The 24499-nt window shown below is 48.4% G+C and overlaps 1 protein-coding gene across 1 annotated transcript in view; it reads left to right on the top strand.

The window, feature by feature from the left end:
- Positions 1-24499, top strand: part of LOC147659532 (non-homologous end-joining factor 1-like) — a gene marked incomplete at its 3' end in the record, with an annotated part of 376856 nt that overhangs the window by 255217 nt on the left and 97140 nt on the right. The window contains exon 3 of the mRNA XM_086951666.1: positions 23700-23909. Within this exon, the coding sequence (XP_086807792.1) occupies positions 23700-23909 (210 nt within the window). The remainder of the gene's footprint in view (positions 1-23699; positions 23910-24499) is intronic.

Below are 24499 nucleotides of genomic sequence, written 5' to 3'. Positions count from 1 at the left end.
ATGGGACCCTCTTGGAAGACCCCGAGGCGAAGGAGTTTGCTCCCAGTGGCTGGGGGGCACCACCAGGAGCAAGAAGACCCTAAAATGAACATCCCCCCCCCCCAGGGGCTGAGATATGGCCCTTTGCCGATTGACGACCTTTGACCTTTCATGAGACCAGCGACGAAGCATGTGGAGCTCCGCCGCCGGTCTGTAATGGGTCCCTGTGGTGGGTCAGGTCCCGGGGGCTGCCCCACAAAAATGTAAAGCCGGGGTGCGCTGTTGCGCACCCCGTGAAGCTGTCCCTGCGGGGTGCCAGGAACCCACCCTGGCCCCCGCTGAACACTAAGCCGGGGAGCGCCGCCACGCTCCCCGTGAAGTGTTGCAGGGGAAGAGGCCCGCGAGCCCAACTTCGGGCCCCGTGTGAGGAGGCGAGGCGGGAGGTGCCGTTGCGCCCCTCCCCTCCCCTCCCCCGCGAAGAAGACTGGAGGGGGCCCGGGACACCATCCCAGGCCTCGAAGTCAAGCCGGGGAGCACGGTCGAGCTCCCCTTGGAAATGCCCAACGGGGGCCAGGAGCCCACCCTGGCCCCCGCCGGAGGTGGAGGAGGGAGGAGCGCCGTTGTGCCCCCACTCATCCCCCGAAGATATCCAGGGGCCCGGGACCCCAACCCCAGGTCCCGACGGCGAGGAGGAGGCCGGGGGAGTGCCGCTGCTCTCCCCGGAGGTCCCGACGGGACTTCTGGAGTCCGCGTCTGCCCACCGGAGCTGGCAGACCAGAAGTGCTTGGCCTTTGCTGCACAGAAGAATGCTGGCCCTATGGGGAACCGGCGGGTACAGCCGAGGGTGGGTTCCCCAGGCTGCCCTCCAACACGGAGGCAAGTGGGGGTCCCGGGTGGGACCGGGACCCCGAAAACGGGCAGAGTGGCCGGGGGTGGGCTCCCTGAGCTGCATGTACTCACCTGGTGGTCCAGGTCGGATCTGGCCCCCCACCGAGGCTGGAAAATGCTGCGAAGCCACCAGCTGATCACCGCGGCTCTCCCCGGCACAGCGGGAGAGCAGCTAATCCCATATTCATGAACAGGAGCACAATCGCCCCATAATGCCTTGACAGGCATTTGGAAGTCTGCCGTTTTGGGGCGCTGGTGGCCCCCAGGGGAGGGAGGTCACCCTAATTTGTTGAAGGAGGGCAGGGGGAGCTGCAGGAGCAACAGGAGCAAAGCAGCCTCCCCAAGCCCAAAGAAGAAAAGTCTCACCCTAGGTGTCCTGATGACTAGTAAGAATAACCCCTCAAGGGCTCAGCTATTATTTGAACATCTCTTGGGCTGGAACTTTTGTTCTACAGCTGGAGGTGTGAGAAGAAGTGTGCTAAGGGATGAAAGGCTGAGTTGGGGAAGTCTAGTGAATGGCATCCCCTAGAGGCAAAGCATTGCAATTGCACAAGAAGTGCATTTTGAATGGTATTTCTATGACATGCATTGACCAATGTTATTTCTTTTTAGGTGGGACTGAAAGTCACATATGTAAAGTGAAGTACATGTGTAAGGTGGAGTCATAAGCAACGTGGATTTAAGTGGCTAGATATTCCTGCTAGGGTGTCTGACTCTATTTACTTAAACCTGTGATTTTATCTCTGATGCATTTAAGAGGTTTTTATTGCAATTATTATAATGGTTAACAACTGTGATGAGTACTGCAAGTCTAAGTGATGCTTAAACATGTGTTCTTGCTGCTGTGCTTAGGTGAAGAACAACCCAGATTGATAGCCCCTCAGGTGTAGAGGTGTATACCTCTTGCTCGATAGTAGATGCTCAATCAGGGTTATGTGTCACCAAGGCAGGTGTACCCATTTTTAATGCTTGTTGAGGTGATGGGGTGGGTCGTTACTGGGATGATGCCAGTGCGCAGGGCCCACCCCCCAGGTTATGTTCAACTAGTTGCATTAGGGGGCATGATGATGTGCATTCATGGGAGTGGTGGTGCTAGACCCTCCCCCCATCCCCCCCCTTCCCATGGGAGGGGTGGAAATGTTATGCAAGATTACAAAGTAATTCCAACAGCTTATGTATATTTATAGATTGGTGCATAGTATTCAGTAGTGTGTGTGTTTAATAAATGTACTCTTACTTTTATAAAGCAAAGTACAGACTGGACAATCAATTATTGAGTGTTATTGCTACACACCTGTAATGGCGATTACTAGCCCACACCACCTCCCTTGAGTAAGCCTCAGACTGCTCCGCAACGCTACCCTCTGAGAGTCAGGCGCTGCCCTAGGCTGTTTGGTTCCCAGTGAAGGACAAATGTGTCATGTTATTTGTACAGGCCTCACAGATACTGCCTCGTTTTCCAACATTGGTGTCTAGCGGCGGGAAACATAGTATCCCATTCTGGGGCGCATTTATAGCATTTGATAAGTCCAGTTTTGCCACACATTATCTATGCAGTAATGAGCAAAGAGAAGAGCGCAAGGCTCTGAGAAGGGTTCAAAATTTTGGTTATATGAATTAGAAGTATGGGAAAGGAAAGCCTCACACACATTTATGTCATGTGAAGATATTATGGTTTAAAGGTAAACTGTATTGATATGACTGAGTAATGTTGATTTACATGTGCTGGCAGGATGGTGCTTTCCAGGAAATGAGTGCATACAAATGTTCTAAGCCATATTGTACACCTTTGAACCCCGACACTACACGTGCTACACCTGCATGAGGAGGGTGTCTCCTCAAGAGATAGGGACAGCAACTGATACCTACATCATGGAGGGGGGTGTAGGGGTGGATTGACCTTGGGAGGGAGAGGTAGGGGTCCTGGGAAATTCCTGCGCTTTTTAAAGGGCAAGGAGGGTTTCCACAGTAGCGGCCCCAGATATCCTTCCCCCGCTGAAAGTTTCTTGCTATTGGCGCAGGCCAAACCAACTGGAAGGGTGGGGCAGGAGGTTTCTTTACCCCGGGTAGTAACACCCGAGGGGTTCCCATGGTGGGGAACCCCAAGAAACTTCTCACGGTGGGAGGAGGGTGTGGTAGAGATGAGTGTCCGGCAGGCCCCCCAGGTTAACTGGTGGGGAGGTGAGCAACCCAGGGGTGGCCCCTAGTAGTGGGTGGCCCCAAAGGAAGGACCCTGAAGTGGTGGCTGGGGCGATGCCTAGCCGGTAACCAGTCAGGTAGGTCCTGTGGGACTTGCACCCAAGGACCAGGAGCATGGGGGTGTTCCCCTAGCTCGAGGCAGGAGGTGGACTTTTGCAAGGTAGTACCACTCTGAACACAGAAGGGGCCTATCTTCAGTGAAGGGACCCTGTGTTTCGCGAAGCGGTGGTGCAGGCCTAGCCGGGATCTTTAGGGTCCCTGGCTGAGAGTGGTAGTACTACCCTGAAGGCAGGTGGGGCCTATCTTAAGTGAAGGGACCCTGCTCTTCAGAAGGGTTGGGCAGGCCATCCAGGGATCATGTAGGTCCCTGGACGGTCTCCCAAGGCGCTGCTGGGAGACTGGGGAGAGCCATGAGAGGTGGGCCTGGGTCTCGCTAACTCTGGGCCCACAGGCTCTCTAAAGGTACTCCGGGAGGAGAGCGCGCCTCTCGAAGTGAAGGGTGCATAGGCCCTGTTCTCGCAGCGGAGAACAAAGGAGTCTAGGTTACCAGGGTAGTTTCTGTTTGGAGCTACTGACGGGGGAATGAGCTGTAGGGGGGTTTGATGAGGCACCCTCAGTGTTCCTCCCTGGCACTGCCAGTGTGGTGGTGAGGCCGGTCTGAGGTCCTATTCTGGGAGTCAGGCCAGTGGCCAAAGGTACTTTTCTGTGTGGGGAAAGTACAAATGGCTGTGCTATCTTTAGGGAAGCCAGTCATCCCGAAATGGTGGTGGCAGCAAAATGACTTCAGCGGCTGGCTGATGGTGAGGGTCCAGGGAGGTTGCATCCTTGGGGTGCAGGGACCAAAACGGAGAGAGGGTACTGGTTGGAACAAACTCTGGAAGGGAGACTAGCTAGTGACACGGGGATGGGAGGTAGACCTATCCCAGGAGACCGCATCAGTGCTGAGGCAATGTACCCTTGTCCAGAGAAGTGGGAGGCATAGTGTTGCATGCCCAAGGGCAAGGGTGGGCCTAATTGGGCTTAGTCCATGTAGAACATGAGTGACATAGAGGTATCTATCCTAGAGCCTGGAGGGTTCTTAGGGTAGTCTGGGATCCTTGTTATGGGTGGAGAATTCATGGATGGGAGGAGCAGGTGTCTGAGCGGATAACTGGTGAGTAAGGGGGGGGGGGGGTCTGGTTAGAACCCCTTATAACTAGTTATCAGTGACTACGGGAAGTGTACCCATGTAGAGTGGCTACTTCTTCGCTGCAGGAATCAGCTGGGCGCGGCGTGTGTTAGATGGTGGTTCTGACACTAAGGGCCACCTGGATTTTTTGCTCTTTGAGCACCCATTTGTTGAGCTTTTACTGTGGGGGAGCCGCATAATCTGGGACTCACCCACAGTGAATTCATAATGAAAGAGACTGCATAGAGATTTTACTGGTGTCCCCCTGGCTTGACTAGGACGCTGAGTATGGGGCACCGGGCTGGTTACATGCAGACACATGTGTACATGCGTGTGCACACCTGTAGGGACTGCGTAGGGGAGAGTCCTAGCGTGCGCAGTCCAGGAGCAGCTACAAATTGAATGGTGTTGCAGGACTTAGGCAGAATTGGGTGGTGACCTGGAATAGGCTTTATACACTGTAAAGAAACATGCTAGGGAAAGTCAGTGAGTTTTACTGTGTTTTCACTTCATTATTCCCCTATGGGGATGTGGGGCCCATGGCTAGAGTGACTTCCACAAGGCCTACAGTCCAAAGTCCTATTTATACTGCTTTTGGGTCATCCAGAAATGTCATATTTCTCCGAGTCCCTGGCTGGGGTCTGGCCCTGGCAGGATAGATTAATGCCCTTTCTTCCCTGAGCGAAGATCTTCCTTCCAAGGAAGGGAGATAGGTGGAGCTACAAGCCAATCCATCAACCGCTGTCGATGGATCCCAGGCACCAAGCTGAACCGAGGTGAAGGCAGCACTGGTGGGAAGGGGAGCATGTGGCCAGAGACACTGGAAGACGCCATGTTTGAACAAACCTAGAGGCTGGACAAGAAGGAGGGAGCAGGGAAGTGATGTGCCGCTGGTTGATAGGCCAAACAGAGACTTCCTGCCAGCCCCCTACTCAACTTTTAAAAAGTGCTTGCACAGGAAGAGAAGCTCTCTGGGTTGTGGTCTGCAGAGCCAGAAGATGCTGAAGCCTGGCGCAATAGACAGTTGGAAGGAGCAACCCCCTGACTGTCCCAGGAATCTGAACAGTGCCAGGAGAAGAGTCCAGGACCAGTGAGCAGCCGCCTGGTCCCCTGCGCAAGCAAAAGAGTGGCGCAGAAGAGGAGACAGGCGAAATGCTGGTGCAGGGAGCCAGTGAACACCGCTCCCTGCAGAATGGGAGCCTCTTGGAGACCCCGAGGGCGAATGAGTGTGGAGAGGTGTGGCTCACTGGTTAGGGGCGCAGACCCGGAAGCAGAGAACGGCCCAGGACCAGGGTTCAATTCCCGACGCGGCAGGGTCGTGTACCAGGGTCAGCGGACTCGACAATTCTCGCCTCGGTGCCTACTCTAACCAGGGATCACACTCGGCAACTCTGGGCATTAAGCTTGCCTCATCTCTACAACGGCCCCCCACAGATGCCGGGGATGCTTGGTTTCACCTTGGAGATACCCAGAAGGTACCATCTCACAGGGAAAGCCAGGACGGGTTCCCCAGCGGTCTTCAGCGCCGGGACGCTCATGGGCAGCTATGCGCTTTACAAGTCCAACACATTCACTCCCAGTGGCTGGGGGGCGCCACCAGGAGTAAGAAGACCCTGCAATGGAGAAGATCGGGCCCCCAGGGGCTGAGGTATGGCCCCTTGAAGGTAGACTACCTCTGACCTTTCAAAGGAACCCACCCTGGCCCCCGCTGAACACTAAGCCGGGGAGCGCCGTTGCTCTTCCCGTGAAGAGTTGCAGTGGGAGGGGCCCAGGGCCCAACTCCGGGGCCCCGTGTGAGGAGGCGGGGGCGGGAGGCACCTTTGCGCAGCCCCCCCTCCACGAAGAGGACTGGAGGGGGCCCGGGACCCCATCCCCGGGCCCGAAGTCAAGCCGGGGAGCGCAGTCGCGCTCCCCGTGGAAATGCCCAACAGGGGGCCAGGTGCCCACCCTGGCCCCTGTCGAAGGTGGAGGAGGGGGGAGCGCCATCATACCCCCTTGCCCTCCCCCCCCCCCCCGAAAATATCGAGGCGACGACCACAACGACGACTAGGAGGCCGGGGGAGTGCCGCCGCACTCCCCCGAGGTCCCGACGGGTCTGCCGGAGTCCGCGTCTGCCCGCCGGAGCGGGCAGACCAGAAGTGCTCGGATGGCTTCCGCGGCACCACAGAAGGGTGCTGGCCGTGCGGGAAGCCGGCGGGGGCAGCCGGGGGTGGGCTCTCCAGGCTGCCCTCCAACACGGAGGCAAGTGGGACCCCCGAAAACGGGCAGAGCGGCCGGGGGTGGGCTCTCCGAGCCGCATGCACTCACCTGGGGGTCCGGGTGGGACCGGACCCCCACCAAGGCCGGAGAATGCGGCGAAGCCGCCAGCTGATCGGCGCGGCTCTCCCCAGCACAGCGGGAGAGCCGCTAATCCTATATTCATGAACAGGAGCACTATCGCCCCATAATGCTTTGCCAGGCATTTGGAAGTCTGCCGCTTTGAGGCGCTGGTGGCCCCCAGAGGAGGGAGCTCACCCTCATTTGTTGAACGAGGGGCAGGGGGAGCTGCAGGAGCAACGCAGCCTCTCGCAGCCCAAAGAAGAAAAGTCTCACCCTAGGTGTCCTGGGGACTAGAAAGAATAACCCCTCAAGGGCTCAGCTGTTATTTGAACATCTCTTGGGCTGGAACTTTTGTTCTACAGCTTGTGATGTGAGGAGAAGTGTGCCAAGGGATGAAGGGCTGAGTTGGGGTTAGTCTACAGAAGGGCATCCCCTGGAGGCAAAGATGTGCAATTGCACTAGAAGTGCATTTTGAATGGTAATTCTGTTTCGTACATTGACTAATGTTATTTCTTTTTAGGTGGGACTGAAAGTCACATATGTAAAGTGAAGTACATGTGTATGGTGGAGTCATAAGCAATGTGGATTTAAGTGGCTAGACATTCCTGCTAGGGTGTCTGACTCTATTTACTTAAACCTGTGATTTTATCTCTGATGCATTTAAGAGGTTTTTATTGCAATTATTATAATGGTTAACAACTGTGATGAGTACTGCCAGTCTAAGTGATGCTTAAAAATTTATTCTTGCTGCTGTGCTTAAGTGAAGAACAACCCAGATTGATAGCCCCTCAGGTGTAGAGGTGTATACCTCTTGCTCGATAGTAGATGCACAATCAGGATTATGTGCAACCAAGGCTGGTGTACCCATTTTTAATGCTTGTTGGGGTGATGGGGTGGGTCGTTACTGGGATGAGGCCAGTGCGCAGGGCCCACCCCCCAGGTTATGTTCACTTAGTTGCATTAGGGGGCAAAGTGATGTGCATTCATGGGAGTTGTGGTGCTAGACCTCACTCCCCCCCCCCCCTCCCCATGGGAGGGGTGGAAATGTTATGCAAGGTCACAAAGTAATTCCAAAAGTTTATGTATATTTGTAAATTGGTGCATAGTATTCAGTATTAAATGTACTCTTACTTTTATAAAGCAAAGTACATACTGGACAATCAATTGAGTGTTATTGCTGCGCACCTGTAATGGCGATTACTAGCCCCCACCACCTCCCTTGAGTAAGCCTCAGACTGCTCTGCAACACTACCCTCTGAGAGTCAGGCGCTGCCCTAGGGTGTTTGGTTCCCAGTGAAGGACCAATGTGTCATGTTATTTGTACAGGCCTCCTAGATTCCAACAATGAGCCTCGGCGAAGAGGTTGCTCCCCTCGCTACCCCCTACACATCAGCCTGCTTCTGGTGGTATTGTTTTCACCTTGCTGTGCACGCTCCGCTATCTGCAGCGCATCTTTACAGACTTGGTTTCACTGCTTAATTAATTATTTATCGTAGCGCCGTGCCCCAGCTTGCCACAGACTTGGTTTCACTGCTTAATTATTTATTTATCATAGCGCCGTGCCCCAGCTTGCCACAGACTTGGTTTCACTGCTTAATTATTTATTTATTGTAGCGCCGTGCCCCAGCTCGTCCTGCGCTGTTTGTATCACTGCCATTTTGTGCGTTTGCTGTTATTGTGGTTTTGCCTCGCCTACCAGCCCAGCACCCGCCTCCCGGCTGCTCCTCCCTCCCACAGAGATTAAATGCCCTCACAGCCGGAAATAGCGCTGTGACCGTCCTGAGCCTCGGCGAAGAGGTTGCTCCCCTCGCTACCCCCTACACATCAGCCTGCTTCTGGTGGTATCGTTTTCACCTTGCTGTGCACGCTCCGCTATCTGCAGCGCCTCTTTACAGACTTGGTTTCACTGCTTAATTAATTATTTATCGTAGCGCCGTGCCCCAGCTTGCCACAGACTTGGTTTCACTGCTTAATTAATTATTTATCGTAGCGCCGTGCCCCAGCTTGCCACAGACTTGGTTTCACTGCTTAATTAATTATTTATCGTAGCGCCGTGCCCCAGCTTGCCACAGACTTGGTTTCACTGCTTAATTATTTATTTATCATAGCGCCGTGCCCCAGCTTGCCACAGACTTGGTTTCACTGCTTAATTATTTATTTATTGTAGCGCCGTGCCCCAGCTCGTCCTGCGCTGTTTGTATCACTGCCATTTTGTGCTTTTGCTGTTGTTGTTGTTTTGACTCGCCTACCAGCCCAGCACCCGCCTCCCGTCTGCTCCTCCCTCGCCCCTCCCCCCCACTATCCATATATGACAGATGCTTTTACGTGCAGCGTCCACGCGCAGCGTTCGCGCCCCATGCGCGCCGAAGGTGCGCCAAAGGTAAGCCCGTCTACGCCCGTCCGCGCCAAGCCCGCGGCCAGCGCCAGACCCCCTGGCCCCAGTACCTCCCACCCCACCCGCATTACATATGCCGCCTCCACCCTCTTAGCCCTTAATCCCGGCCGTCTCCCCACCTGCGTCCAAGCCGCCCCTGGACACACCCATGGACCCTTCACATGTAACTCCTGCAAATTTGACGGCACCAAGACCAACTCCACATCCACGAACACCAAACAGAGATCTGACACCAACCATCTAAAATGCATCCTGCTCAACACCCGCTCGGTCCACAGACACGCCATCGACCTTTGGAATTTACTAGACACCATCTCTCCGGACGTCGCCTTCCTAACAGAAACATGGATGAACGCCTCCTCAGCCCCAGACATCACCATCGCCATCCCGGAAGGATACAAGATTATTCGTAAAGACAGCACCAAGCAAACAGGAGGAGGCATCGCCATCGTCCATAAGAATTCCATCCGCATCTCAACCAGCTCAGACGTCAACCTCACTAGCGCCGAACACCTTCACTTCCAGATCCACACCGACCCCAAGACCACTCTCAGAGGTACCCTCCTCTACAGGCCACCAGGACCCCGTGCACAATTCAGTGAAGACATCACTGACTTTATCACTCCTCACGCCCTCCCCTCCGAGGACTACATTCTACTGGGAGACCTCAATTTTCATCTGGAAAAGAGCAACTACAGCAACGCCACCACCTTACTGGACAACCTCGCCAACCTTGGACTCAAACAACTTGTTAACACCCCACTCATCACGCAGGCCACACACTCGACCCCATCTTCACCTCCAGCAAACATATCTCCTTCAGTCACACCACAGTTCTCCAATGGACGGACCACAGCTGCGTTCACTTTGTCTACAAAAAGACCACAACCCACAACCATCCTCAACCCACTCTACGAAGAAACTGGAACAAAATCACCATCGACCAGATCTCCTCCTCGCTTCTCCAAAACCCCCCTGCCCACTCTTCGAACCCCAACCAAGCAGCCATGAACTTCACTCACTGGCTAACCAACAGCGCCGACAACTTAGCACCTCTGAAAAAACGTCAAAACAAACTAGACCGCAAAAACGCTCCCTGGTTCAACGATGATCTTAAGAAATCCAAGAAACTCTGTCGCTCCCTCGAGAAGGCCTGGAAAAAAGACCCGAACACCAGCACCAAGGACGCCTTCAAAAACGCCACCCGCACACACCACCAACTGATCCGGACTGCCAAGAAAGCTGCACTTAAAGACCGACTAGACAACAACGCCCACAACAGCAAGGAATTATTCAACATCATCAAAGAACTTACCAACCCCTCTACCAACTCCAACGACATCACTCCCTCTCAAACCCTTTGCGACTCCCTAGCCTCGTTCTTCCACAACAAAATTGCAGACCTCCACAACAGCTACGACAACCAACCCAGAGACCAACCCTCACAACCTTCTGCCGTACCCTCACCCCCCTCGAACATCCTCAACGACTGGAACCCTATCTCCATCGAGGACACCATCAGCCTGATGAACACCATTCACTCTGGCTCCCCTACAGACCCATGCCCTCACCACATCTCCAACAAAGCAGACTCCATCATAGCACCTCACCTCCGGGACGTCATCAACTGCTCCTTCAACTCCACCACCTTCCCGGAAAGCTGGAAACACGCCGAACTCAGCGCCCTCCTGAAAAAACCCACAGCCGACCCCACCGAACTCAAAAACTACCGCCCCATCTCGCTCCTACCTTTCCCGGCCAAAGTCATCGAGAAAGCTGTCAACAACCAGCTCGCCGCCTTCCTCGAAACCAACAAATCCCTCGACTCCTCACAGTCCGGCTTCCGAGCCAAACACAGCACTGAGACCGCCCTCATCGCAACAACAGACGACATTCGAACTCTACTGGACAATGGAGACACAGTCGCCCTCATCCTCCTTGACCTCTCCGCAGCCTTCGACACAGTCTGTCATAGCACCCTCCTACAACGCCTCAGAAACATCGAAATCCAAGGAAAAGCACTGGAATGGATCTCCTCGTTCCTTGCCGGAAGAACTCAAAGAGTCCTCCTTCCACCATTCAAGTCAGAGGCCACTGAAGTCACTTGTGGAGTTCCACAAGGATCCTCACTCAGCCCCACCCTCTTCAACGTATACATGAGCCCCCTCGCGACCATCGCACGCCAACACAACCTCAACATCATCTCCTACGCTGATGACACTCAACTGATCCTTTCACTCACCAAAGACCCGACTACTGCCAAAACCAACCTACATGAAGGAATGAAAGAAGTTGCCGAGTGGATGAAGCCCAGCCGTCTGAAAGTGAACTCAGACAAAACAGAAGTCCTTATCCTAGGTACCTCTCCCTCCGCCTGGGACGACTCTTGGTGGCCAGAGGTCCTTGGAAAAGCACCCATCCCGTCGGACCACGCACGGACCTAGGCGTCATCCTGGACTCCTCTCTCTCGATGAACAGACAAGTCAACGCCGTTTCATCATCTTGCTTCAACATTCTTCGCATGCTCAAAAAAACATTTCGCTGGATCCCCACCGAAACCAGAAAAACGGTCACCCATGCACTGGTCACGAGTCGCCTAGACTACGGGAACACCCTGTACGCCGGCACCACCGCAAAACTTCAGAAAAAACTCCAACGCATCCAGAACGCATCAGCCAGACTCATACTAGACATCCCGCGTAACGACCACATATCTGGTCACCTGAAAGACCTCCACTGGCTCCCCGTCAATAAGAGGATAACATTCCGCCTCCTAACCCACGCACACAAAGCTCTTTACGAACTCGGACCCGAATGCCTTAACACTCGACTTTCCTTCTACATCCCCCCCCCCGCCAGCTACGCTCCTCCAACCAAGCCCTTGCCACTGTACCTCGCATCAACAAGACTAATATGGGAGGAAGATCCTTCTCCTACCTGGCAGCTAAAACCTGGAACTCACTTCCCACTCACCTTCGCCTCACTCAGAACCATCTAGCATTCAGAAAGCAACTGAAAACCTGGATATTCGACAAGTAATTCCCCACCCCATCAAGCGCCTTGAGACCCTCTGGGTATGTAGTGCGCTATATAAATTATTTGACTTGACTTGACTTGACATGGCATTTCTTCCCTCTTTCCCAATTGTCGTGGTCTTTGACAGCCTGTCATGTCACAATGAGCTGCTATGACAGGCTATCTATCTTTCAAAAATAGTTTAATATCTACATAACCCTGCCAAGCTCAACATGCTGAAGTTTCATCTCCTTGAACCAAATATTCTGGTAACCATAATCTCTGCATTCGAGACTGAAAGCATTTGAATTATAATGGATCTATCTAGACATCTCTGCAGAACATCGGCTAACATTTTCTGATTTTTATATATTGTAATTATTGTAGTATGAATCTGCTTTTTGAATTGTATTGACTCATTTGATATTCTACTTTATCTTTATCTAATTTATGGTTGTAGTCGATGTACTAAATGCATAATACTTGGTAAACATTTGGGGTTGCGTTTTCATTGGGAGAAGTGTGGAAATGCTGGATGGTAAGAATCTTATGGATCCTCACAGATTACAGAATTTTCCTTCACAGAAATATAAGGGAAAGCTGTGATTTAGCCAAAGTTTAGTGTTTGCAGGGCATTCTGGGAAAGAAAAGGTATTGGGATCCTGTTATAATTAGCTTGTTTGCATGTGTGTAGAACATTGCAGAATGTGGAATGTATGATACCAAAGATTGTTGATGAAACATTCCAGTAGTAGTCAGGCAGTTGAAGACTGGATTTGTTGGTAGTTGCATCTAAATAAACCTACTCACAAAAGACCACTGGAATAGCGTCTTTTGATCACTGCCGACGAGGAGCTTGATTGGGGACAAGCGCAGCAACCACTGACTCCCCTGCGAACCCATAGAACAAAGAATTGAAACGTGAATTTTTAATTTCACATCACCACGTAGCTAGAACCAGAAGTCTGGAAACGGAAACCTATTGATTCAAACTATGCATACCTAAAACAAAGGTATTTTAAAAAAAATTGGACTTACTCGTTTTGAAAGTTTTTAGACGAATTTGAAAGCCTCGCTCGAGCTCAAGCGAAGAGGAACGAGGAAGAGCGACTCGCGAGCTCCGATCGCGTGCATATGCGACTTGTTTTTCCTTGAATGTTCTCGCGTGCAGCCTGCTTCACGTCGTGTTGACACTGATGTTTTGATACGCGTCAGTTCACGCAAAAACAAAACGTGGCGGCCATCTTTGTTAATTACCGAACCACAGTGTTTACAAAAGTGTTTTATTGCTTAACGCTACCTTCGGAGATCTTAAACACCGCTGCTCCTGCATTCAATTCAATCGGATAGCGATCACACCCTTCATAAAACGGTGAGGAGTTCTATAATTCACTGTTGGGACATTAAATTGAATTTTGGGACATTGAACAATGATTACTCCATTTTTGTTTTCTTCACAAGTATAGTTACATTTACTAGTGGGTGTTTTGCAATTTAAACTTTGTTGTTGTCTCTCTACGTTTTCACAACTATGGCCACATCCACTAGTATGTCCGAATCTCCAGCGTTTCTCTCAGAAAAAGGAGATCCAATTCTCCCTTGGAAGAGGTGGAGGAACTTATTTGATTCCTATATAGTAGCTATAGGGGGAGAAAAGTTTTCGGCCATCAGAAAGCAAGCTATCTTACTGCACAACTTAGGTGTAGAAGGTAGAAACATCTGACAGCAGGGACCTTATACCAATAGGTAATGGTGAACCTGCAGACGTATCTGAAATGTCCATGACTATGTTGGAACGTTATTTTGGTCCCAGGATTAATGTTGTTTTGGAACGACACAGGTTTTTCACAAGAGTTCAAGCTGTCACTGAACGTGTAGGAAGTTATGTTGCATCTCACAACTCTGGCACGCACTTGTGAGTTTGGGGAACTTTCTGATTCTCTGGTGAGAGATCAGCTAGTGAGATGTACGAACAGTTCAAGAGTTCAGGAAAAACTTTTGTCCAAAAATCCAACACTATCTGAAGCTGTTGCTATTGTTGAGGGTATGGAGAAACCCTCCTCTTGGGTTAAAGATATAAGGAAAAATCGAGAAAACAGTACTGAAATTCAAAATGAAGATGTGAAGAAAGCTCAAGATGGTGTGCACAAATTGTGTGATGGTGACTTTGATGAGGAAATTCCTGACAGCATCGCTAGAGTGTCAGTGACTGCTAAGAATTAAAATTTGCAAAAAACTCTCAACCGCGACCTCCGCCCAATAGGGAAACTCCACCGCATAGTGAGCAAGATGTCCATCAACGAAGACCACATGATCGGGACAAAAGTAATGATTATCAGAGAAGACGATGTTATAGATGTGGTAGTTTGTCCCATTCTTCAAGTTTTCCCAATTGTTATGCCAGAAAAAGTATATGCAATAATTGTGAAATCAAAGGGCATTACGCTCGTGTCTGCAGGTCATCTAGAAAGAGGAACACAAGTGATGAGACTTCTGATATCATCCGTACTGTGTTTGTATCAAATATATCTGGAGGTGAAGGGGTGGTTGATTCGGAAAAAGTAATCATGCCTTTTTGTAATATTGGCGTGGATGAAAATAAGTTCGAAGTCATGGCTGACTCAGATTCTCCATTTACCCTGATTGGAAACAAAATATGGGATGAAGTTGTGGGGTTGGAAAATGTGAAGCTTTTACCTCCTGACATTGCTCCTCTAAGTTATGGTGGATCACTTATTGATATTGTAGGGTATGTTGTAGCGAACATTGTGTTCAAGGATAGAGAGACAATTGGAAAAGTCTATGTGGCTGTGAGGGGAGACAATCTTCTTGGTTGGAGGCATCAACCTGATCTAGGGATAATCCTGAATCCTGGTGCTAAAGATCCCCAAGATCATGTCATGTTGATGGATGATTTGAAAAGAAGCACTCGGATCATGTCTGTTGATGTAGTGAGTGATGTGAGTAGATATTTGAAAGATTTTCCTGAAGTGTTCTCTGATGCTCTTGGTTGTCTCAAAGGCTTTGAGCATCGGATCATTCTTAAAAAATCAGCTAGGCCTTGTGTCCACAAAGTACGGAGAGTGCTAAATGTAATGGTTGAACCATTGAGGCTTGAACTTGAAAGACTTTTGAAACTAGGTGTAATTGAAGAGATTGAAGCCTCTGAATGGTTGGCTCCGGTGGTTTTGGCACCCAAGGATGGAGGTTCAGCTGTGAGAATGTGTGTGAACTTGCGTGGATTGAATGAATGGATATGGGTAGACCAACAGCCTCTCCCCAACATATTGGAGTCCATTAGTTTGCTGAAAGGAGCTAAAATTTTTAGTGTGCTAGATTTATCATCTGCTTATCATCAGATCACTCTTCACAAGGATTCCAGGCATTTGACATCTTTTGTCACTCCTTTAGGGGCCTATTGCTTCCTGAGAATGCCTTTTGGGCTAGCTTCAGCGGCAGCCTGTTTTCAAAGAGTTATGAAGATGATCCTTGGAAGTTTGTCAAATGTTATGTTCTTCCAGAATGACATCCTTGTGTTTGGAAAAAATGAGTGTGAGCATAAAACTGTGTTTAGATCTGTGTTGAAGGAAAAAGGACTCACTGTTAAGAAGGATAAGTGTCGAATCGGGTTGGAGTCTGTTACCTATCTGGGCCATGTGATTTCCGGAGATGGGGTGCGGCCAAAGTTGGACCTTGCGGAGAGCATTGTCAAAGTCCCTACGCCTAAGGACAAGGAGCAAGTAAGATCCTTCTTAGGAATGGCAGAGTTTTACTCTAAGTTTGTCAAAAGATTTGCAAGTGTTGCTGAGCCTATTGGGGCTTTACTTAGGAAGGGAACAAGGTTTGAATGGTCAGCTGAATGTGAAGAAGCTTTCAATCTGATAAAATTAGGAATTGGAAAAATGCCGACTTTAGGTCACTTTGACTCAAAGTTAAAGACCATCCTGACAACGGATGCCAGTCTCAGGGTATTTGGGGCTGTTCTTTCTCAAATGGTGGATGGAGAGGAGAAAGTTGTAGATTTTGCATCAAGGGCCCTTAGAGATGCAGAAGTCAATTATTCTTGTATTGCGGAGGGAAGCGCTGAGTGAGTTTTGGGGAGTGCAACACTTTAAGTTTTATCTTTGGGGTATTCCTTTTGTTGTGAAATCTGACCATTGTCCTCTTGTACAAATCTTTTCATGTCATCGCAGTGACCACATGACTCCTAGAATTAGTAGATGGAGTGAAGGATTGCAAGAATTTAATTTTTATGTGCAGTATATTCCAGGCCAAAATAATAAAGCAGCTGATTGTTTGTCGCGCATGCCCATTGAAACTAAACAGTCACAAGAAGAGGTTGAGAGTGTGAATTGGATTGTTGAGTCTTCCTTATCTAAAGAAGATAAAGAAGTTGGCGCGTGTTGAAAGTGACAAAATGTTTTCTTCCCTTAAAACGGTCATATCCAAGGGTTGGCCAGACTACAGAGATCTTAATAGTGATCTGAAATCTTTCAGGACTGTGAGGGATGATCTCACTTTTTGTAAAGGAAATCTTATGAGAGGTGACAGGGTAGTTCCACCTGGTGAGTTAAGGGAACAAGTAGTCAATTTAGCTCATGAGGGGCACTTGGGAAGGAGTCTCACCAAAGCACGGTCAGAGAAAAATACTGGTGGCCTGGCATGGATCGGATGGTGGAATCTGTTGTTAAAGATTGTCATTTGTGTGCTGTTAATGACAAATCTCGCACCACTAGTCATACACCCCTCTCACCTGTTGAGGTGCCTGATACGGTTTGGACAAAACTGGGGCTAGACATTTTGGGCCCTTTTGAGTTGATGCCCTCTCATGAGAGATTTGTGGTCCTTTTAGTTGATTACACCTCTATGTGGGTAGTTTCAAAGTGTATGGGTGATGTCAACTCAAGATCTGTGATTGAATTCTTAAAGGATGTATTTGTTTCAGAAGGAATTCCAAAGTATTTAATCACAGATAACGGAGTACAATTTATTTCTCATGAGATGGATACTTTTCTCAGTAATCTCGGAATTGTTCATAAAAAGACAGCTTTGTATTCTCCACAGGCTAATGGTCTCACAGAGAGGATGAACAGGGTTCTCAAGAGTTGTGCTCAACGAGCATTAGACACCAGGGATAGTTTCAGTAGCGTGTTGAGAGAAACTTGGTGGGCACACCGTACTGTTCTCAATGCGATTTTTCAAAAATCCCCTTTTGAAGCTTTAAGAGGCAGAGTGGCAAGTTCTAAGCTTAATCCAGCCTGGCTTCCTGTTAGGAATAGTGATTTTGTGAATGATGAACAAGACAGGAAGAACAAACTTGCTGATTACCAGCAAAGGTATAAACAGAGATATGATTCCAGGAAGGTCAAGAAGTGGAATGTGTGTGATCGTGTATTAGTAAGGAAAGCTAAGCATGGTCACAAAGGTTCTTCTAATTTCTGTCGTCCTTTTATCATCACTGCAATAAGAAAAAATGTTGTAACTCTGGACAATGGATGTACTTGGAGTATGTCCAGGTTAGCAAAGTTTACTTGGTTAAATCACGAGTCAGCTGCTACTCGTAGCTTTGCCCCTGTGAACAAGAACAGAGGCACTGGTCATTTAATTAGAGATATGTTTATGCCACAGAGATTCAATGATTATATTTTAAATTGAAGCGTCTTGTTCAATCTAGATTTTTGCAATTGTACATTTCATGTTTCTCACATAGAAAGTCATATGTTGCAATAATTATTTCTAGTTAAAAAAAATGTTCTATTATTCAGTAAGGGGTATGTGTTATAGTTAGCATTTTTGTATGTGTGGAGAACATTGTAGAATGTGGAATGTATGACACCAAAGATTGTTGGTGAAACATTCCAGTAGTAGTCAGGCAGTTGAAGATTGGATTTGTTGGTGGTTGCATCTAAATAAACCTACTCACAAAAGACCACTGGAATAGTGTCTTTTTATCAGATCCATGCTGGCCTAGCCACCCCAGACTACAGTATTTGGCTGGTTTTCTGAAATGTCATGGCCTCGCAGGCTTTTCCTGGGTGCCGACTGAGCCCTAGCCTAAATACTGTAGTTGCCCATATTGCGAGAATAGGTCGATTTGCAAGGCAAAATCTTGATGTTTCTTTGTGTCTTGAGGGTTTGGGGAGCCTTTCATTTCACAGGCAATAGCTGAATCACACAAATGAAGTACTGTTGTTGGTGGGAGAAGTGAAGGAACACTGTTTGGTAGGACAAATGTGGATCTCCACAGACTTCGATTTCACAGCCTGCTTTCACTTTTATTTTGCTGTGTAACATCAGAGCTTGCTGCACAATACTGCAAAACAAAAAAAATCACACTTGGGATTCATGGGAAGCATTTCCCTAGCATCCTGACTTTGAGTTTGGAAAAGAAAATGTTTCTGGTGTTTGATTTTCTTTTCCAGTGCTATGGACGAATTGTTGAAGTCCAACACACTGTGAAGGTGGAGGTCAACCAGTCTTTGTTTGCCATAAATCAGTTAAAACCCACCAAATCCATGCAACCTGATGTTTTATCCAACAAGAATTGATAACCAGCTGCAGGGACATGATGACCACATTGCTTTAACTTCTTTGTTCCATGGCTGCAGGGACCTTCTACAGTTCTAGGAGGCCCACAGGATGGTTTGTGGAGAATGATGAAAATCACAGTGGTCATAGAAAGGTGGCAGGTACTACTAATGGCCGTACACAGCCAAGAAAATGTTTGTTGCCATGCATAGTCTATGGAGCAGAGGGCTAGAAAGAGAATAAAACATATTGAGAAGTACAGAAAAGATAGAAGAGAAGATATAGAGGAAATGTTCTAGAAGAGGCGAGAAGATTGAGAGAAAGGAGAGTAAATAAAGACAGAAAGAGGGGGAGCAGGAGAGGCGGGAATTGGAAGATAGATGTGGCAGCACACAGAAAGTGGTAGTGGGGAAAAGGTTGTGGGAGGCAGTGGGGAGAGAGATTAGGAGTTGGGAAGAGAATAGAGAAAGTAAAAGAGCCTAGAGTGCAAAATAAGCACTAGATACACATAGAGAAAAAGGTGAGTTGAGATTTTAAGTGGAAGTAATGGTCTATCATGTTTTTGCCAATACATCTGGCCCAAAGTGATTTCGATGCGCAATTGTGCTGTTTTCTAAAAGGGATCTTAATGTAAGATCACAAAATCACCTTACATAGTGGCCTTTAAAGTCCTTATAAGGTCTAACCAATGTTACTTGATCCACAGTGTTTTTGGGAAAATGCATAGCATTGCCCCCCCCTCCCTTTGTTATTTGTTAATTCATACTCTTGGTGAGAAGAACTGACACCTTCTCTTTTAATGCATAACCGCCATGTCTACATTTGCTAGTATAGTTGCTCCACAGTACAACTTGCTTGCTGAGAAGTCCATGTTCTATTAAGCCGGTGATTCTGCTTTCTAGTGGACATTTATATATGGCAATCTCTTAACTGTTTCAAAACATGAAGCTTGACTTTTATCTGCACCTGTAATAACGCCAAGCAATCACTCTGCACATAATGCGTTTCCATTTCTAGTACATCTGGCAGACCTACTATGCTTTATGCGTTCACCACTCAGAAAAATGCATGCTTGTCCAAAAAATGTTACCACATTAGCGGGTGCCACCTTGATGATTGTATGCGAGGAGTCTACTGCATGTTAAAGAGTAGAGAATGTTCATAATTCCAGACGTGGAGGACTCTATAGCATCCAAATGAGGTACCATGCAAGCTGCAGCAACAAGAGATGCTATCACAGAGCAGGATCATAGATGCAAACTGTTTAACCACCAATCAGAGCCTTGGAGACTGTGCTGCTGCATGCCCATCTACAGCTCTTCTAACTGGAGATGTAACTAGTATCCTTGGCCAGGTCACAGGCCTCTAACAGACCCATCCCAGGCCTACACAATCGCCTATACGTTACCATGCCTAGCTGTTTTGCTTGTGGATGTATAGCAGTGGCCTCCTGTTGTACAGCACCTTTTGAATGGTGCTGACCAAATGTAATTGAACTATCCATCTTTTGTTTCAACCTTACAGTGAAATTCATTGTGGGGCCTTCCCAACCTCCCCGGTAAAATTACCTTTTCATTCTATTTAGTTTTCACCATTGTTGCAGACTGAAAATGTTTAAAACGCTGATTGGAGCTAATCCTGATGAATAAGCTCCAAGTTCTCCAAGGTTATTTTAAATTAGTGGGACGTTATATTAAAACGTCTCTTACAAAGTTGGGTGGAGTTAGGAACACTCTATGTTCAGCAGAGGAAATTATACCTCTCCAGCATAAAAGCGGCTAAAAAGGAATATTTTACTAAGGCTATAAATGAAGCTCACCAAAAACAAAAAACTGTCTTCTCAATAGTCAAGTCTTTTACCCACCCCAAAGCTCTCATGCCTGAAATCCCACCGTCCGAAATTCTGTGTAATCAAATCGCAGATTTCTCTGTGGATAAAATTGTTAATATTCAGAGAGACTTCCCTCCTCCCTCGATCACTCCTCATGAGGTAACTGATAACTATCCCCCCCTTTGCAGCTTTAAACCTGTTTCCCTCCAGCAAACACGCAAGGCAATTCTGGCCTGCAAATCAGGAGCCCCAACCGACTCCTGTCCTCCTAGCATTCTACACCATCTAATCGAGGTAGTAAATCCCAGCATTAATACCATCATCAATGAATCTCTTGATTCAGGGATAGTGCCCAGCGACTGGAAAAAGGCTATTGTGAAGCCCCTGATGAAGAAGCAGAACAAATCTCCAACTGATCTTACCAACATGCGCCCCATTTCACTACTACCTGTTCTAGGTAAGATCACGGAACAGTTAGTGCACGGAGAGTTAAAAACATTTGTAGAGACTCACAACATCCTGCATCCTCAAAAGTCGGGGTTTCGCTCCGGCCATTCCACCGAAACAGCCTTGATAGAACTATCCGATTCCATCAAGTTCCTGCAGGACGAGGGAAGGCAAGCCGTCCTCATCCTGCTTGACCTAACAGCAGCGTTCGACACTATCTCTCATGTCATTCTGATTAATAGAATGCGAGAGATTGGCGTGACAGACACAGTGTTGGCATGGGTAAAATCTTTCCTGTCTAACAGGTCCCAAACTGCGTCATTGGGTCCCTACCTATCCAGCGAAAAACCCATTACATCAGGAGTACCCCAGGGGTCCATATTAAGCCCACTTTTCTTTAACATCTATATGGCTCCCCTCCTCGCTGTGATAGAGTCTCATGGGATCCTCGTCACGTCATACGCCGACGACACCCAACTTGTCGTCACCATCGATAAAAAGTGTACGGACGCAGACTTGCGATTTCAGAACTGTCTCACTGATGTATTCCAGTGGCTGAACAAAAACCACTTGAGGTGCAACAGTGCGAAGACCGAAATCATACCGCTGGGTAAAGACCTATCTTTCTGCCCGAAAGAATGGTGGCCCAAAGGATCAGAGGCCCCACCCAGTGCAGTGTCTTCCGCGCGGAACCTGGGCGTGCAATTTGATTCATCCCTCTCTTTCGATGACCACGTCAGGATCACTGCTGGGCGCTGCTTCGGACTTATTAAATCCTTAAAGAAATTCTTCGACTTCCTCCCCATTGCAGCTAGAAAATCGGTTGCGGTAGCTCTAATACTCTCCCGACTCGACTACTGCAATGGTTTAATGGCTGGAGTGAAGAAGTCCACTCTTAGGAAGTTACAAAGTATACAACACGCGGCTGCCAGATTGGTACTGAAACTCCCTAGAAGGTCATCAGCCTCAGCAGCACTAAACTTCCTCCACTGGCTGCCACTTCATAAAAGAATCCTTTTCAAACTTCTACTCACTGTGTTCAAATCCACGAAAAATACAGGGCCCCATTACCTTGCTAATCGTTTCACGTATTACAACCCCACACGATGTCTGAGATCCTCAGGGACCAATCTCATCACGATCCCGAGGTTCAAGTATTAAATTAGGGGTGGGAAAACTTTCACCTTCTTGGCAGCAAGGGCATGGAACAACTTGCCCGTTAACCTCAGACTAATCGAAAAGGAGAGTCTCTTCAGGAAACTCCTCAAGACATGGGTGTATCAACAATCAGACACCTTTGTTCTGGCAGCTATCTAGATTCTCACCACGTATCACTTACACGCATGCTCAGCGCCAAGATGCTCCTTCCGGAGCGAAAGTTGGCGCTTTACAAATACCCATAAATATCAAATATCAAAAAAGCTCCACACTTAATGAAGCAGATGTGAAGTTTCCTATGTTTACATGAGGTAAGGTTTATTCTTTCGGGCCTTCCAGGTGTGAAGATTTCCTTATTCAGCGTGTCCCATGTAGGACTGCTTCCTACAAATAAATGTGTGGTGGCTGGACATCCACCCCTTGAGTTATGAGATGTGGGAGGGAGGGCTTCATACTGAAGCCAACTATATTAAAGAAAGAAAAAAAAAGATTCACAACCTTTGCTTTTCACAAACCAACAGTTTAGAAAATGCACAAAGTTACGAGTCAGCCTACTTTACAACTAACACCCCTCTGCTTTTGGATTGTGGAAAGTTGATTGAGTGTGCCCTGAGTTGGCAGGGTGTGCCCAGACGTGGGTCCCTTGCTCACTTTGCCCCGGTAGTCAAACTAGCTTGGCTGATGAGGGGTGTTAGCCCGAAACCGGTTCCAGGATGCTTGTTTCTGGTCCAGGGAAGATATGGCTTGGCAGTTCGGAGGCTGGACTGTTCCAATGAGGCACAGTGTCAAGACTGATTTGCATATAGCTGGGTCTGAACTGAGGTGGCGAAGTGAGTTAAAGAATGATGATGGATTCAGCCCTGATCTGTGACTGGGGGTGAGTGTCTGAAAAGTTTCAGCTCTCTGTCCATCATCTCCTTGTGTTTGCTTTGTTCGCCCTAAGTTGCCAGGGTATATCCAGACGTGGGTCCTTTGCTCACTTTGCCACTGGAGTCCAGCTAGCTTGGCTGATGAGGGATGTTACCCTGAAACCGGTCCCAGGATGCTTGTTTCCGGTCCAGGGAAGACCTTGCTTGTCAGTTTGGGCTGGACTGTTCCCATGAAGCACAGGGCCAAGACTGATTTACATATAGCTGGGTCTGAACTGAGGTGGCGAAGTGAGTTAAAGAATGATGATGGATTCAGCCCTGATCTGTGACTGGGGGTGAGTGTCTGAAACATTTTAGCGCTCCATCCATCATCTCCTCGTGTTTGCCTTGCTTTACTGTTTACCTTAAAAAATCCATGCATTCCTACACATGGAATTACACAATGAACACCCTGAATACCAAAACCAGCATAGCGATGACGCAGAATATTGATGACGGAATATGCAATCCAAAATATCAACCTGTAAGGAGGTACACATTTTCTATACCTTACTCCACATATAGGTGCCGACACAATATGCATATATCTTCATGGTATGAAGATGTAGAGCAATAGTAAATCTACACTTCCCTATATGCACTTCCCTTAGATATTTTGCCCCACGAAATTCTGGGGATCGATATTTAGTAGTACAACCAGTATTTGTGAAAGAATGCACCCACAGAGTACAGCATTAATGTTTGATCATAGCTGAGGGCCATGCCCCCTGAAAATATACTTTTGGCCACGGGCTTGGTCTGTTTGCTGGTATGGGACCATCTACTTCTTTTAATCCTTAAAACTTGTATTCTATCCACTGAGATGTTCAAAGTTCCTAATGTCTCCATGTCTCCTCTCTGCAGGAACTGAACAAGCGCCTCAAGGCTCCTGTCTCCTCCTTCCTGAAGCACTTATCGGAGCTGATGTACCCTCTTCTAGACGGGTCACAGACCGAGTCCGCCTCCTTCACCTGTGAGCAGACGCCCAGCAGGCTCTCCATCCGTGTGAAAAGTGAGCTCTCCGGCCTGCCCTTCTACTGGGATTTCCGCTGCATTGAGGCCAGTGTTGCAATGGTAAGTCTGGCACATTGTGACATCAGCTGCCCCTGAGACACTATGTCCTGGTGTTTGAGACACTGACTGCCCCTGGTCGTAGAATGGAAGGTCAGTTGATGTAATCGGAAAGATGATGGATACTTCAGATAAATTACTTAAGTTACTTTATTGAGTTAAGTTGTTAAGATAGAAATGATAACCCCATCAGGAGCAGCTGTCCTGCTGCTCAGCCCTCACCCAACTGACATTCACAACACACTAACATTCCATTCATCCAACATTCCACATCTCATGCATTCTAGCTGAGCAGCAGGAAGATATAAGATACAACATCATTCTTTCAGCAAAGACAGTGCTTTTCAGGAGTTGCAGACTGCTTGGCCTCATTCTGTCTGGGTTAGTGTGTCCCTTCCACGGCTGCCCAGCCCCAAGGAGTCTCTGTCTGGTGCCCTGACACATAGTAGGAAATTAGACGTCCAGGCTGGTCCCGAGGGTCAGACGCACAGGAACATTAACTCTACTGGCCGCCAGTTCTTTAGGGAGTAGCTCTGTACACATGAAGGTGGGGGTGGGTTAAGCGGTCTTCAACTCTTAGTGTGCATTTGTTT

Source organism: Lissotriton vulgaris, unplaced genomic scaffold (assembly GCF_964263255.1).
Source record: "Lissotriton vulgaris unplaced genomic scaffold, aLisVul1.2 SCAFFOLD_830, whole genome shotgun sequence".
NCBI classification, from domain to species: domain Eukaryota; kingdom Metazoa; phylum Chordata; class Amphibia; order Caudata; family Salamandridae; genus Lissotriton; species Lissotriton vulgaris.
The sequence above is the reverse complement of the archived record's forward strand: the minus strand, read 5'-3'. Positions and strand labels throughout refer to the sequence as shown.